The following is a 13637-nucleotide window of genomic DNA, read 5'->3' as shown; positions in this document are numbered from 1 at the left end:
CAAGTCACAACTCGGGGTGTCAATATATCGCAAATCAAAAATTCAACAATATGTATCGTGTAAAGTTCATCCAAAATAAAAATTACTGTGTGTAGAGTATTCATGTTTTGAGTTTTAGTGTCAGTACTAGATTAAACTACTATATAATATTGAATATAATGCATAATAATGCAGTGGGGAATATTTGTGGGTCCTGATAATGCTAATGTCTGATGTTACCAGTGAAAGTGGCCTAGACTCGGTCACGGACTAGATATATTTAAAATAATGTAAAGCATATTCGTGTAAAATAATCCTGTATTTCAGCTTCAGAATCATGAATATAGTTATTCTGGCGTCTCTATTGTCCAGCGTTGGGTTTCCAGCACTGAGTCCAAGTCTATTCATTTACACACACAATGTTAATATCAAATTTAGCATTTTAAATCAACAGTACATTTTTTGTTAACCTTTAATCATGTGTCTGGGAGTATCCCAATTATATTGTCACAATAATTATGTATTGAATTGTGACATGAGGGAATCGTTACACCCCTAGTTACAACAGATCTCCATTACTTTAACACACACACACACACACACACACACACTCACCAGATGCTCCAGCTTCCTCCTGCGCAGCGGCGGCTGCTCCATCAGGACGGTGTCTGCTAGCAGGTTTAGCGTCGCCTCCACGTTCACTAGCACGGCCTGAAGCGGATCCATGTTCTCTCCGCCGGCGATCGTGGTCAGCGCGTTCTCCACGTTCTCGGACCAGTCGATCTGGGTCGACAGAACCACCAGCTGGGCCTGAACGCAGCGGAGGAGGGGTTTAGAGGTCATGTGACGTGTGCCGCGTCTCAGGCTACGTTCAGTCAGTCCGAATCCGATTTTTGTGCATATCCGATTGAAAATCAGATCAGAATTAGCTAATGTGAACAGCAAAACAAATCTGGAAACCCGTTTCAGGCGCATATCAAAAATTCTACCCCGATCTGAAGCTTGAGATACACGAACACACACACCAACCCGATCACATGTTCAGCGTTCATGTAAACACGGAATTCAGTCCGATTGAAACTAAAGTCGTGCATGTAAGCGTAGCCAGTGTGGACGTCAATAATTTCAGATCAGATTCCAATCGGATTCACAAATAATGGTACGTGGACTGACAGTGTGAACGCAGCAGAGACGGGATTAGAGGTCATGTGACGCGAGGTCACCTGGTATCGGTCGATCCAGTGCAGGTATGTGCTCAGGTCGATGCCGCTGCCCTTGTTGAAGGCGGCCACCTCCGTCACGGACTCGGCTAGCAGCTTGGCTAGCGTCACACGCATCTCACGCTCCACCAGCGTCAGCCACTCGTTGATCTTCGGATGCTCCGTGATGGACACCGCCGTCTTGTAGAACACCTGAACACAGCAGAACAGCAGCTCACCGGGACTGAGCTGAACTGAACTTCACCGGGACTGAGCTGAACAGAACAGCACGTCACCGGGACTGAGCTGAGCAACAGTTTATTACGGTGAAGCTGCTTTACCCATCCTTCCCTCGGGCCATTTAGACCCAAAACTCGTCTTTTAAAAACTTTGAGTGTTCATCAGAGGGTCCGAGACCCCAGGACTTTTGTCGCACTTGAACCACAAATACACACACTAAAATTGAATGGATTTGAGGAATTTTGTGGTTGAAATATAAAAAAGTAACAAGTCCTTCCCTCTCGGGTCATTTTGAGCCCCTTAGGAATGAGTGGAACGCTTCAGTTCACGTAGAAAAACATAAAAATGCTCAATTTAAACTAAAATTGCTAAAACTTTACTAAACAGTTATTGCATGTGTATGTGAATGCACACTGAAGCGAACTGACTTTAGGACCCAGCGGAACAGCTCTTGCTCCATTTAGAGCTATAAGCCCATCTAGAGTCATAAGATATCATCTTATATTATTATTTTCCACAAGAGGTCAAAGACGCCCAATGTCAGATATTTAGAGCTGAATTGAAAAGGGTTATGCATGAAAGAGTTATTTTCAATTTCAGTTGAAATAATCTGAGGAATGTGCTTAAATTAATATTATTTATTGATCAAATCTAGTCATTTAAAAAGGTAAATCAATTTTTTTTTAAATCTCCCCCAAAAAAGAATGAAATAAGCTTTCTCGACAAAAAAAAAAAATTCTGTATAATTTTCGGGCTTCGGGTCATCTTGACCGGCGAGGGGAGATGTGTTCGAGTGCGAGGGAAGGATGAGGGTTGAGCGATCGGCCCTGAATAAAGCCGTATATAAGCGTGTGTGTGTGTGTGTGTGTGTGTGTGACTGCGCCGCACCTCCTCCCCCTCGCGGGACGAGATGCCCAGGACCTCAGTGCTGTCCTCGTTCAGCAGGATGCTGGACACGCCTGCAAACATCTTCTTGAAGTGCTTCTGCAGTTTGGCCACGTTCTTGCTGTTGCCAATGATCTCCAGCAGATCCTCATCGCCCACGAAGTAGAACCTGCAGGAACAGCAACGAGTCTCTGACGCTTGACAAGCGACACAACCAACATATTTGGCAGAGCAATAACTACTAATATGCACAATTTAGAAAGCAGTTTCTTCAGCAACTCGCCGGTTAGCCCTTCCTAGACGTCACAGTAACTAGTGTTCATCGTGCCAGCGGCCTTTAGTCCTGCGTCAAATCTCCTCACGTTTTCATCATAATTAGCCAATCTATCCTGTTTTCGTTTAGTCAGGCTTAGGTTGACGAGTAGTCTGGTGACGCATGATATATCGCCCACCATATCCGTATCGAAATATGATCAATGTTATCGTTATCGGGCCGATAAGAAAATGTGTCGGATCAGTGGCGTAGCGTCTGGGCATGCAGGGTATGCACGTGCAAATGGGCCCGGGCCGATAGGGGGCCCGCCCATGGGGAACTTTTAATTAAAACGAGTTCATTCATTTTTAAAGTGTAGCCACAATAAATATATTTTTTTGTATGCATGTCATGTGTAATCATTTCTTGTTTCTCCATAATGTCTAATTTCTCCGTCATTTCTTGTGTGCATTTATTATGCGTTTATTATTTTTTGCACCCCGCGGCTGCCGTAGAACTGTACCGTCATTTTTTACGGCATCGCCGCGTCAAATTAAAAAAAGAAAACACAGTGTGAGAGAGGTTACTAGACGCTAGCTAATTGAACATTAAAGGATGGAAAAATACAAACATAAAAGTGGGGCCTTAAAGAGAAAAAAGAAGGTGGAGAAGTTAGTTGCGACACAAAAACTACCTAAAATAGACCGGTTTAGTTCTCTTTCTTACCATCCCTACTGTTGCTTCAGCGGAGCCCTCATTTTCAAAACTGAAGCTAATAAACAGACTATCGGGACTGGCAATTATTTCCATTGAGAATGCACAAAGCCATGAATTAAACACCAATGACATCGTGCTCGTGGATGAATTTGCCGAAAGAAAGGCCCGGAGAATGCAACTAAATGAGTAAGTAGTTTTATGTTTTTTTTACATTTTGGGCCGCGGTGCCAAGATCAGTAGTTTATTATTGACATTGGCTGAGCCTTGGTTGGTTTTAGACTTGTTTTTGTTTCGTTCTGGTTGTGAAAAGTTGTTGGGTAGAGTGTTTTTCATGGTATTGTTTGGTATGGTATTTTCTTGATACACTACCGTGAACGTCTATAAATGCAACATGACATCATGACTTTGCGTAAACATACACGCCACTTTCAAGTCAAGTGGCGTGTTATCTATACACATTTTGAGCTATCCGCGTGTATGTCCACGCCGAAACGAACCGTCATCTTTTGCGTGTATGTGTACGCCGTTAAATGTCCGAGCGAAACGAAGCAAAATTCATATCTACATCTGTGGAGCAATATTTTTGTTCCTAGGATGGTAGGGGAAGACTCATAAACAGTATTAACCCCAGTGACGGGTAGGTTTAGGGACGGGGGTTGGGGTAACTGTTAGGTCATATATTTATATACAGTAATGTAACGTTAAGTCAACGGCGTTGATAAACACGCTGAAAAGCGATTATGTGTGTTGATAGCACGCCAAAAATGGAAATACTAATTGGCGTGTCATACATACACCATTTCAAATGAATCTCAATGTACTTCGGGGGCAGGGTTAGGGGGGCCCATACACATTTTTTTTGCATATGGGCCCGGGACTGACTTGCTACGCCACTGTGTCCGATATATTAAAGCGGATAAATAATGCATTATTCCTTCAGCTGAGACGCTTGAGATGCTGTTCTACATGATGGTGTTAAACTGCTTGAAATATGATTGAAATCGCTTCAAAAAGGAAAATATAGTTAAAGTGCAACATGTGCAGCCAGCCTGTCATATCGGCTGTATAACATCATCATGAGAACATCATTATAACTGTGTGTTTGGGACATGGCTTTTAAAAGTGAGTTTTGTTTTTGTAATCATTTGTATTTAGATTTAATCAGCCAATATATCGTTATCGGCTTTCAAATATAAAGAATTATCGGTATCAGCCAAAATATTAACATCGGTGCGTCCCTAACATTTCCTCAGTTTTGGCAAAATGAACACTAATCAAAACCACACTAAAAGGAACTATCATCTGTTATCTTCTGGGTTTCATTCCCATGATCCCTCATGTCTAATGAGCGGCTGACCTGGGGAAAGACGAGCGCTCCCTCTCCAGATATTCTCCCAGTGCCTTCTGGATCTTCCCCAGCAGATCGGCCAGTCTCTCCAGTGACCTCTGAACCCCCTGGATGTTCAGGACGTCCATGACCAGAGGAGACTTGGTCACCTTCTTCATCAGAGCCAGGAACTCCGTGCTGATGCTGTAAAGCACACGGGTCACATGTTCAGTCCACAGCCTGAGAGCGGCAGCACACCAGTTCAGTGCATGTGTTTGACCTCTGACCTCTGGAAGCGCTGGGTCTCCACGGGGAGCAGGTGTTTGATGTCTGCGCTGCCGGTGAAGATGCCCTCCAGGTAAACCCATCGGCGCTGCACGTCGATCCACACGTCGAACAGCGCCATGATGCGGTTCAGCTTGTCCTCCCAGCTCAGAGCGTCTTCCTCGAACACCTGCGGACAAACAGATTTATTCAAATTGAAATTTGGAATGGAATCGTGTGATTCGGAAAGATGGCCTCCCGACTGAGAGGAAGTGCAGATGAGCTGGGGTGAGTGGCACCTTGTAGTACGGGGAGAGCTTCATGGCAGACACACTGTTGATGTGCTCCTTGACCCGGTTGAACAGATCGTCCCATCCGCGGATCAGACGACACTTGTTCTGATAGTTGACCAGATCGAGCTCGTACGAGTTCCACACTTCTCGGATCTGCAGGACACCGGAAGCAGCGTTTGAACACAGCGATGGGGAACTCATTACAAGTATTGAGTATTTGAGTCTTGTCCTTATGTTGAGACAAATGGAAGTGCAGAGGCGTGTGTGTGTGAGTGTGTGTGAGTGTGTGTGAGTGTGTGTGAGTGTGTGTGAGTGTGTGTGAGTGTGTGTGAGTGTGTGTGAGTGAGTGTGTGTGAGTGTGTGTGTGTGAGTGTGTGTGTGTGTGTGTGTGTGTGTGCACCTGTTTGAGGAACTCCTCGAGGGCCATCTCCCCCTGAGCCACCAGCAACACGTCCTTCACCACCATCTCGTTCTTCTGCAGGTCCACGTCCCAGATCTGGCCCAGACTCAGCTCCGACAGAACCCAGTTCACATGCAGACGCTTCATCAGCTGCTTCCAGTGCCGGTCCTTCAGCGCCTCCGACTTCAGCTCGATCACCAGCATGTTCACCTGAGACCAACAAGTCATGGGAGAAACTTTACCATCTTTAAATCAATTCATCCGAAACTCTGACAATGCCCATTAACTACAACTCTTTCTTTTATTGTACATTAAAACATATAGAAAAGGTATAAATCATTTAGAAACTGGTTCAGTGGTTCACAGAGATCATCTCCCCTAAGTGGCGAACCACTGAAATTACCAAACGTTTAGAAACCGTAATGACGTGACGAAGCCTAGTTTCCTGAAATCATGTGACTTTGACAGTTTGGAACCCGCTCCAAATCACTGGTTCAAAACAATGCAAAGGTTTAGAAGCAGCGTCTCCTAACTAGCATGAGCGCCTGCTAGCGTGCAGGACCGGCTCACCTTCATGTAGCCCTTGAGCAGCCGCTGCACGTACTCGTACGAGGCGTACTGGCGCAGGCGGGCGGGGAAGTTCTTCAGCTGGTTCAGGAGCCCGTCCAGATTCTGCCGCAGCTGTGGGGAGCGAGAACACGAGTCAGTGAAGCTAACCCTCGACACGCGCGGGAGTCGAGACGACGGGAGCGCGGCTAACCTTGCGCGGCTGCACCGAGACCCACGGCTGCTCCTTCATCTGGTCGATCTGCTCCCACACCTTCGACAGCTCGGACCACACGCCCTTCAGATCCTGCAGCTCCTCCAGAGCCACCTGACACACACACACACGTTAGCGGAGCGCTACGAGGCGCCGGCGCGCACATAACAGCTCACAGTGACGGGTGAAAAAACTGAAAACAAAAATATATAAAGCTAATTCCAAAAGATTAACATACAAGTGACACTACCGGCACAATCATAGTATTTTCATGCATTGGTCATTTTCTTTCAGACTAGAAGGAAAACCAGTGTTTGTGTGATTGCATCTATCAGCGTCTGTAGATGGCCATCTTTAAAGGCGGTGAGCGAGTCCGAGGTCTCCACTGCAGCAGATTCACACACACACCTGCACTCGCTCCTCGCTGCTGCTCAGCAGGCCCGTGTCCGTCAGCTCCAGCGCCTCCTTGGCCTTCGCACAGTTCTCACGGTCATCTTTCAGACGCCCAAACTTGCCCTCGTAGATGGTAAGCGACTGCAGCGCCTCCTCTGGACGCAGACTGCCCTGCAGACACACACACACACACACACACACTCAGAGGACACCTGAACACCTGAGACACACACACGACACCTGAACACCCCTGAGACACACACTCAGAGGATACCTGAACACCTGTGACACACACACACCTGAACACACCTGAACCTGCCCCGAGACACACACACACACACACACTCAGAGGACACCTGAACACACACGTACCCCCACTGGTTTGGTCTTCTCCCAGTCGGACAGCAGGTCAGTGGTGCGGTTCTCCACCGCTCGGTCCTCCTGCACGATCTTCATCTGGAGGTTGGCCACCTGCTGCTGAATGGCCGTGTCTTTGCGCTTCATGATGTCACTGAAGGCGCCCCACTCCCCCTCGATGTTGTCGATGTAGAGCCACGAGGGCGGGAACTGGAAGCGCTGCTTCTCCAGCAGACGCTGGCCGTTGCGGAACACCTGCGGACCAGAGGCTTCATGACATCACAACATCCACAGAACCGCACGTGTGCATCTGAACGGGCCGCTGTACTCACGTCCACTTGCTTCTCGAACTGCTTGATCTTGCGCTTCAGCGTCTGCACGTACGTGATGAAGGTCACGGCGTCAGAGGTGCTGGCCGTGTCCACCGAATGCTGCTCCAGTTCTTGGCGAGACTGGAAGACCGTACAAAAGATCAGACAAATTCACTTGCGCACACAAACATGGCGTTCCCATGAGCCAGAGCTCGCACACACCTTGGAGATCTGGGAGTGGAAGTCCTGCATGTTGTTGCCCAGCATCTGCCCGAACTTGCTGAGCACCTCCTTATGCCACGAGTCGTACTTCAGGTTCACCTTCGACTGGACCTACACCACACGTTACAATACACACTTTTAGAGAGTAACGACATCTTTATTTTACAATATCACATTGCTTTCCATAAAAAGTAACATAGTGAGTTACTTTTTAAAAAGTAACACATTGTAACATTACTATCCATAAAAAGAAACTAAGTAACATAATTTTATACTTTTTATGAAGTAACAATATTTTTACATTGCTCTCCATAAAAAGTAACTAGTTGTTACCTTTATAAGGAGTAACACAATATTGTAACACAATGTAATAAGGTACTTTTTATGAAGTAACAATATTGTAACATTACTATCCATAAAAAAGTAACTAATTGTTATAATTTTAAAGAGTAACAATACTTTCCATAAAAAGTAACATAATTAGTTACTTTTTAATGAAGTAACACAATATTGTAACATTACCATCCACAAAAAGTAACTAAGTAACATATTTGGATACTTTTAATGAAGTAACAGTATTGTAACATTACTTACTATAAAAAGTAACTTAGTAACATAATTTGTTACTTTTTTATGAAATAACTCACTTTTTAGGCAAAGTAATGCGTTACAATTTTAAGGCATTTCATAAAAAAGTAACAAATTAAGTTACTAAGTTACTTTTTATGGAAAGTAATGTTACAATATTGAGTTTCTTCATAAAAATTAACTAATTGCATTAATACTGTAACGCATTACTTTGCCTAAAAAGTAATGCAATTAGTTAATTTTAATGGTTACAATATTAATGCAATTAGTTATTTTTTATGAAGAAACTTAATATTCTAACATTACTTTGCATACAAAGTAATGTAATGCGTTAAGGGAGCAACACTGCCTGTTCACGGAGCGATCTCTGACCTTGCCGTAGTCGATGATGACCGGCCCGAACTCTTTCCTGGTTTCGGCGTTGTCGAACGTGCCTCGAGCTTTGCGGATCTGCACCAGCAGCGCCTGCCACTTGTTGAGGTCTTCCCCCAGACGGTTGTAGATGTTCTCGGGCTGCATGTCCCACAGACACTGGTACTGCAGCCACACCTGAGGACAGAGCAGTCAGACTCACTGTTCAGGGGAGCACAGCACACACACTCACACGGAACACAGCACACACACACTCGCTGCTTCACAGGGAGGACGCTACCTTGACGTACTGCTCCACCTCGGAGACGTTCTCCTTCACTGCGTTATACGCCTCCTCCAGGGCAGACGGGCCGTCGGGCATCCTGGTCAGAGCGTTCCTGTAGAACTTCTCCTCTTCGGATAACTCGTAGTGAACACCGACCTGTTTAAAGAGCCAACATTAGCGCAGGTGCAGGAAACTGACAGCGGACGCAGAGCTAACCACACACACCTGATATCTCTGACTCTGGATTCTGGGCAGAGACAGAATGACCATCTTCCAAGCGAACATTTCCTGGTAAAGCCTGTAGCGGCAGTCTTCGATCGGCGGGTTCAGATAGATGACCTGGTTTGTGATCCTCAATTCATGGATGACATTCTGTTTGGACAGAGAAAACAGTTCAGAGTGACGTTAGGAAACATCCGGCTGGAGATTAATATTATATCCGACTGCACTTGAACTGAACTGAACTGAATAACGACAGAATAAAAACTTAATAGAATTTGCATGATTGATTGTTATAATTTTCCTGTTTCTTGCTGTGAAATGCTGTTTTGTATAAAGCGCTATAGAAATAAAGCGGACTTGACTGGATGAGCTCATAACTCCACAGCGCCGCTTGCCTTAATCTTGGGGTCTCCTCCCGGCTTGTGGCTGAGCTGCGGCGCCTCCGTGTCCATGTCCACATCGGCCTTGTCCTCCATCTGTCCCCGCAGGACCTGCGTCCAGGCCTTGAGCCCCGCCTGCAGACGCACCCCAAGGATACGCTCGATCTGCGGAACAGACGATCACATGTGAGTGGACACGCCCCTCGGACAGACCAGCAGAACTCGCCTCGATGTGCACTTCACTGACCCACGGGCAGATTACAGTACGGGAGCAGGTTACGCTCATAACTAACAATTAACATAATTGGTTACTTTTTAAATGAAGTAATGCAGTATTGTAACGCAATACTTTGCATAAAAACTAATGTAATTAGTTACTTTTTAATGAAGTAACAATATTGTAACGTTACTTAACATAAAAAGTAACTAATTGTTACCATTTTAAGGAGTAAGACAAAATTGTAACATTACTTTCCATAAAAAGAAACTAAGTAACATAATTAGTTACTTTTCATGAAATAACGGAATATTGTAGTTGTTCGCCTCGATGTGCCGTTCACTGACCCACGGGCAGATTAGAGTACGAGAGCAGGTTACGCTCATTACTAACAATTAACATAATTTGTTACTTTTTAATGACGTAACAATATTGTAACGTTACTTAACATAAAAAGTAACTAATTGTTACCATTTTAATGAGTAAGACAAAATTGTAACATTACTTTTCATAAATTAACTACCGGTAATTATCATTTTAAGGAGTAACAATACTTTCCATAAAAAGTAACTAAGAAACAATGATACTTTATGAAGAAACTCAATATTCTAACATTCCATAAAAAGTAACTTATTGTTACCATTGTAAGGTGTAACAATATTGTAACATTACTTTCCATAAAAAGAAACTAAGTAACATAATTAGTTACTTTTCATGAAATAACGGAATATTGTAGTTGCTCGCCTCGATGTGCCGTTCACTGACCCAGACGGGCAGATTACAGTACGGGTGCAGGTTACGCTCATAATTAACATAAGTAACAATTTATTGCTTTTTAATGAAGTAATGCAATATTGTAACGCATTACTTTGCGTAATGTAATTAGTTACCATTTTAAGGAGTAACACAAAATTGTAACATTACTTTCCATAAAAAATTAAACAATTGTTATCATTTTAAGGAGTAACAATACTTTCCATAAAAAGTAACTAGGTAACATAACTAGTTACTCCTTATGAAGTACCGCAATATTGTAGCGTGATATTTCCACAAAGGTGTGGTGAGGAGTTGCTGACCTCGATGTCCAGCTTGTTGACCCAGATGGGCAGATTGGAGTACGAGTGCAGGTTCAGGTCATCGACGGCCTTCTGGATGCGGTTCAGGATCTCCGTGAACATCTTATGCTCGTACATGCAGGTTTCTAGCGAACGCACCTCCAGATCAATCTTCTCCTCGAGCAGAAGGAGATCATCCACCTGAGAGGGAAATACCCACAAGTCACGTCTCTTCACCCCGACTGTAGATGCAGCATTTACACTGCCAACCGCAGGACGGACACACACGACTGTTTTCATTTCTCTTAAACTCCATCATGAGCGCAAGCGTTCTGATCTCGGACACTGAACTGAATTAAAGTAATAATGACGAAAACACTCTACGGTATGGAAGCTCGATCGGTCACCAAAGGTAAGTGCAACTCGATCTCAGTTTAAGCTTTTTAACTCGCAATGTGAACAAGAAATGTGAGATAAAAAGTCACAATTACCTTTTTGAAACAGGTTTCCATAGTAGGCTGATGAACTGATCATGAAATATTATTGCATACATTTTTTTTTAAATAGGGCTAATTGAAAAACTAGGATTACACATAAAGTATCCGTGTTAGGTTTCACTATAATCACAGGTTAGGCCTGTAAATCTTAATGTCGAAACGGTTTCCTTTTTTTGCGTCATCAAACTTTGATGGAGCTCTCGGAGCGCATCATTGGCGACATCGAATATCCATCAGCGTCTCTCTAAAGGTTTCAGCTTAAACACTTGCACATCGTGACAATCTAAACAAGCTTGGATAAGTTCTTTACCATTCTTTTGATGAATATTAGTCAAAAATGCAAACAATCACAATAACGTGTGTGTGTCCAAACGCCTGATTGGTGCTCTAGGTTTCCTGGTCTCGGGTTGGTCGACCTTTTCTTGGATTGATTGTTTTATTTAATGCCATGTCAGAATCTAAGGCTATTTTCATGGCAACAATTCAACCACAAAAATACAAATATCATATAAATACAATAAAACCAAGCAAACAAACACACAAGTCATATTACAGGTGAAACTCGAAAAATTAGAACTAATGTATTATATAGACTCATGACATGGAAAGTGAGATATTTCAAGCCTTTATTTGTCATAATTGTGATGATTATGGCTTACAGATATGAAAACCTTTTCACAATATTCTAATTTTGAATTTGGGGTTTAATAAGCTGTAAGCCATAATCATCACAATTATAACAAATAAAGGCTTGAAATATCTCACTTTGCATGTAATGAGTCTATATAATATATTAGTTTCACCTTTTAAGTTGAATTACTGAAATAAATGAACTTTAGCACGGTATTCAAATTTATCGAGTTTCACCTGTATACATTTTATTTTAAATTAACATATGATAAAAAAATCCAAAAACTTTTCAAGCATAATCTTACTAAATAAGTCCTTAAGTGAAGTAACTTCACAGTAGAGCATTAAACCCAGGACAGTCAATAAAATACGTTTAACAGAGAGGGGAACCTCACGAAACATGCATAGAGTTGCGTGACCTACGACCTCTGGACCAGATGTACCTTTTCCTGGAAGTTGAAGACGGTCTCGGCCAGCCGCTGCACGTACGGGTCGAGCTTGTAGGACTCCCAGACGAGCGAGATGCCCTCGGTGACGAGCGCCTGCACCTCCTTCTTCAGGCCGGCCACGAGCAGCGAGATGGAGGTGCGCTCCTCCACCTTCTCACAGGTGCGCTCGTACGTGCGCACGCTCTCGATGAGCGAGATGGCGAACGGGTACAGCTGGTTAGCCTGATGGGCCTTGTTGACGATGGCTAGCGGCACGCGGAAGCTCAGCCACTTCAGGTTGCGCACCTCCTTGGAGAGCGTGATGATCTCGGGGAGGAAGTTGACCTTGAGCTTGAGCACGGTGCCGGTGCGCCCGCGCGCGCGCGTGTTCTCGATGGTGAAGATGCGGCCCGACACGCCCAGGTTGCGCTGCTGCACCTTTCGGGCCCAGTCGTCGAAGATCTCCTGCGTGTTGAGCTTGGCGCGGAAGCTGTCGCCGTCCTGCTTGAGCTTCAGGCCCTCCACGTGGTTCTCCCAGCCCTTGCCGAGCACGTCCTCCACGCGCTTCATGTAGGCCGTGAGCTGCCGGTCGATCTGCTTGGCCCAGATGATGGAGCCGGAGACGGGCGGCAGGTCCCGCACGTGGCTCATCTTGCAGGACTGGCTCTGAGGATACTGCACCTTGAACTTGTCGTGCAGGGACTCGATGTCGTCTTTGACGCGCTGGATGAGCTGCGTCTGGTACTCGCGGATGGCTCCGCGGATGTGCGGCCGCACGAACAGGGCGTTGAAGCGGGAGAATATGCGGAACATCTCGTTGGCGTTCTTGGCGGTGCCCAGCTGGTCGCGCAGGCGGGCCGTGATGCGCGTCTCCACGCGGTCGATGCGCTCGTCGTAGCGCTTCATGGCCGCCTCCCACGCCTCCATGCCCTCCTTCGACACGTCCAGGCCGTCCACCTCCTTCACGTTCTCGTACGCCAGATTGACCTCCTCGATGGCGTTCGCGTCCGCAGCGTCGAACAGAACCTCGGCCACCTTCAGATCGGCCGGCTCGGCGGTCTCTCCCTGAGCATGCTGGGACACGGCGGACACCTGCAAAGACAAGCGCAAGTCCACAATCCAACACTCCTCTACGATACAGTGCTCAAACTGCCCTGCAGGAGAGGAGGGCTGGGCGATCACAACTCTCATGATTCGATTCCGATTCAATTCGTTTTGATATACAGTCACACAACACACACACACACACACACACACAGCTCCAACACACACAACATCACTCACACAGCTTCAACACACACACACACAGCTTCAACATTTCTCACATTATCAGGTTATTCGCTATAGTTTAGAAAATGGTGATAAATATGAGCAGAACTCAGT

The 13637-nt window shown here is 45.1% G+C and overlaps 1 protein-coding gene across 2 annotated transcripts in view; it reads right to left on the bottom strand.

Annotated features, from left to right (window-relative positions):
* The window catches only part of dync1h1 (dynein, cytoplasmic 1, heavy chain 1), a 105381-nt gene that overhangs the window by 82735 nt on the left and 9009 nt on the right, over positions 1 to 13637 (bottom strand). For both annotated transcript variants that reach the window (XM_056236720.1, XM_056236721.1), the window contains exons 8-26: positions 12270 to 13346; positions 10721 to 10900; positions 9443 to 9592; positions 9051 to 9197; positions 8841 to 8981; positions 8561 to 8737; positions 7601 to 7711; positions 7400 to 7519; positions 7083 to 7322; positions 6726 to 6881; positions 6318 to 6431; positions 6128 to 6238; positions 5558 to 5767; positions 5164 to 5310; positions 4888 to 5054; positions 4631 to 4804; positions 2307 to 2472; positions 1203 to 1391; positions 595 to 789 (exon numbers count right to left, since the gene is read on the bottom strand). In XM_056236720.1, the coding sequence (XP_056092695.1) occupies positions 595 to 789; positions 1203 to 1391; positions 2307 to 2472; positions 4631 to 4804; positions 4888 to 5054; positions 5164 to 5310; positions 5558 to 5767; positions 6128 to 6238; positions 6318 to 6431; positions 6726 to 6881; positions 7083 to 7322; positions 7400 to 7519; positions 7601 to 7711; positions 8561 to 8737; positions 8841 to 8981; positions 9051 to 9197; positions 9443 to 9592; positions 10721 to 10900; positions 12270 to 13346 (3972 nt within the window). The remainder of the gene's footprint in view (positions 1 to 594; positions 790 to 1202; positions 1392 to 2306; positions 2473 to 4630; positions 4805 to 4887; positions 5055 to 5163; positions 5311 to 5557; positions 5768 to 6127; positions 6239 to 6317; positions 6432 to 6725; positions 6882 to 7082; positions 7323 to 7399; positions 7520 to 7600; positions 7712 to 8560; positions 8738 to 8840; positions 8982 to 9050; positions 9198 to 9442; positions 9593 to 10720; positions 10901 to 12269; positions 13347 to 13637) is intronic.

Source organism: Rhinichthys klamathensis, unplaced genomic scaffold (assembly GCF_029890125.1).
Source record: "Rhinichthys klamathensis goyatoka isolate OS25496 unplaced genomic scaffold, OSU_Roscu_1.1 h1tg000462l_1, whole genome shotgun sequence".
NCBI lineage: Eukaryota > Metazoa > Chordata > Actinopteri > Cypriniformes > Leuciscidae > Rhinichthys > Rhinichthys klamathensis.
This window is presented reverse-complemented; position numbering and strand designations above follow the sequence as displayed.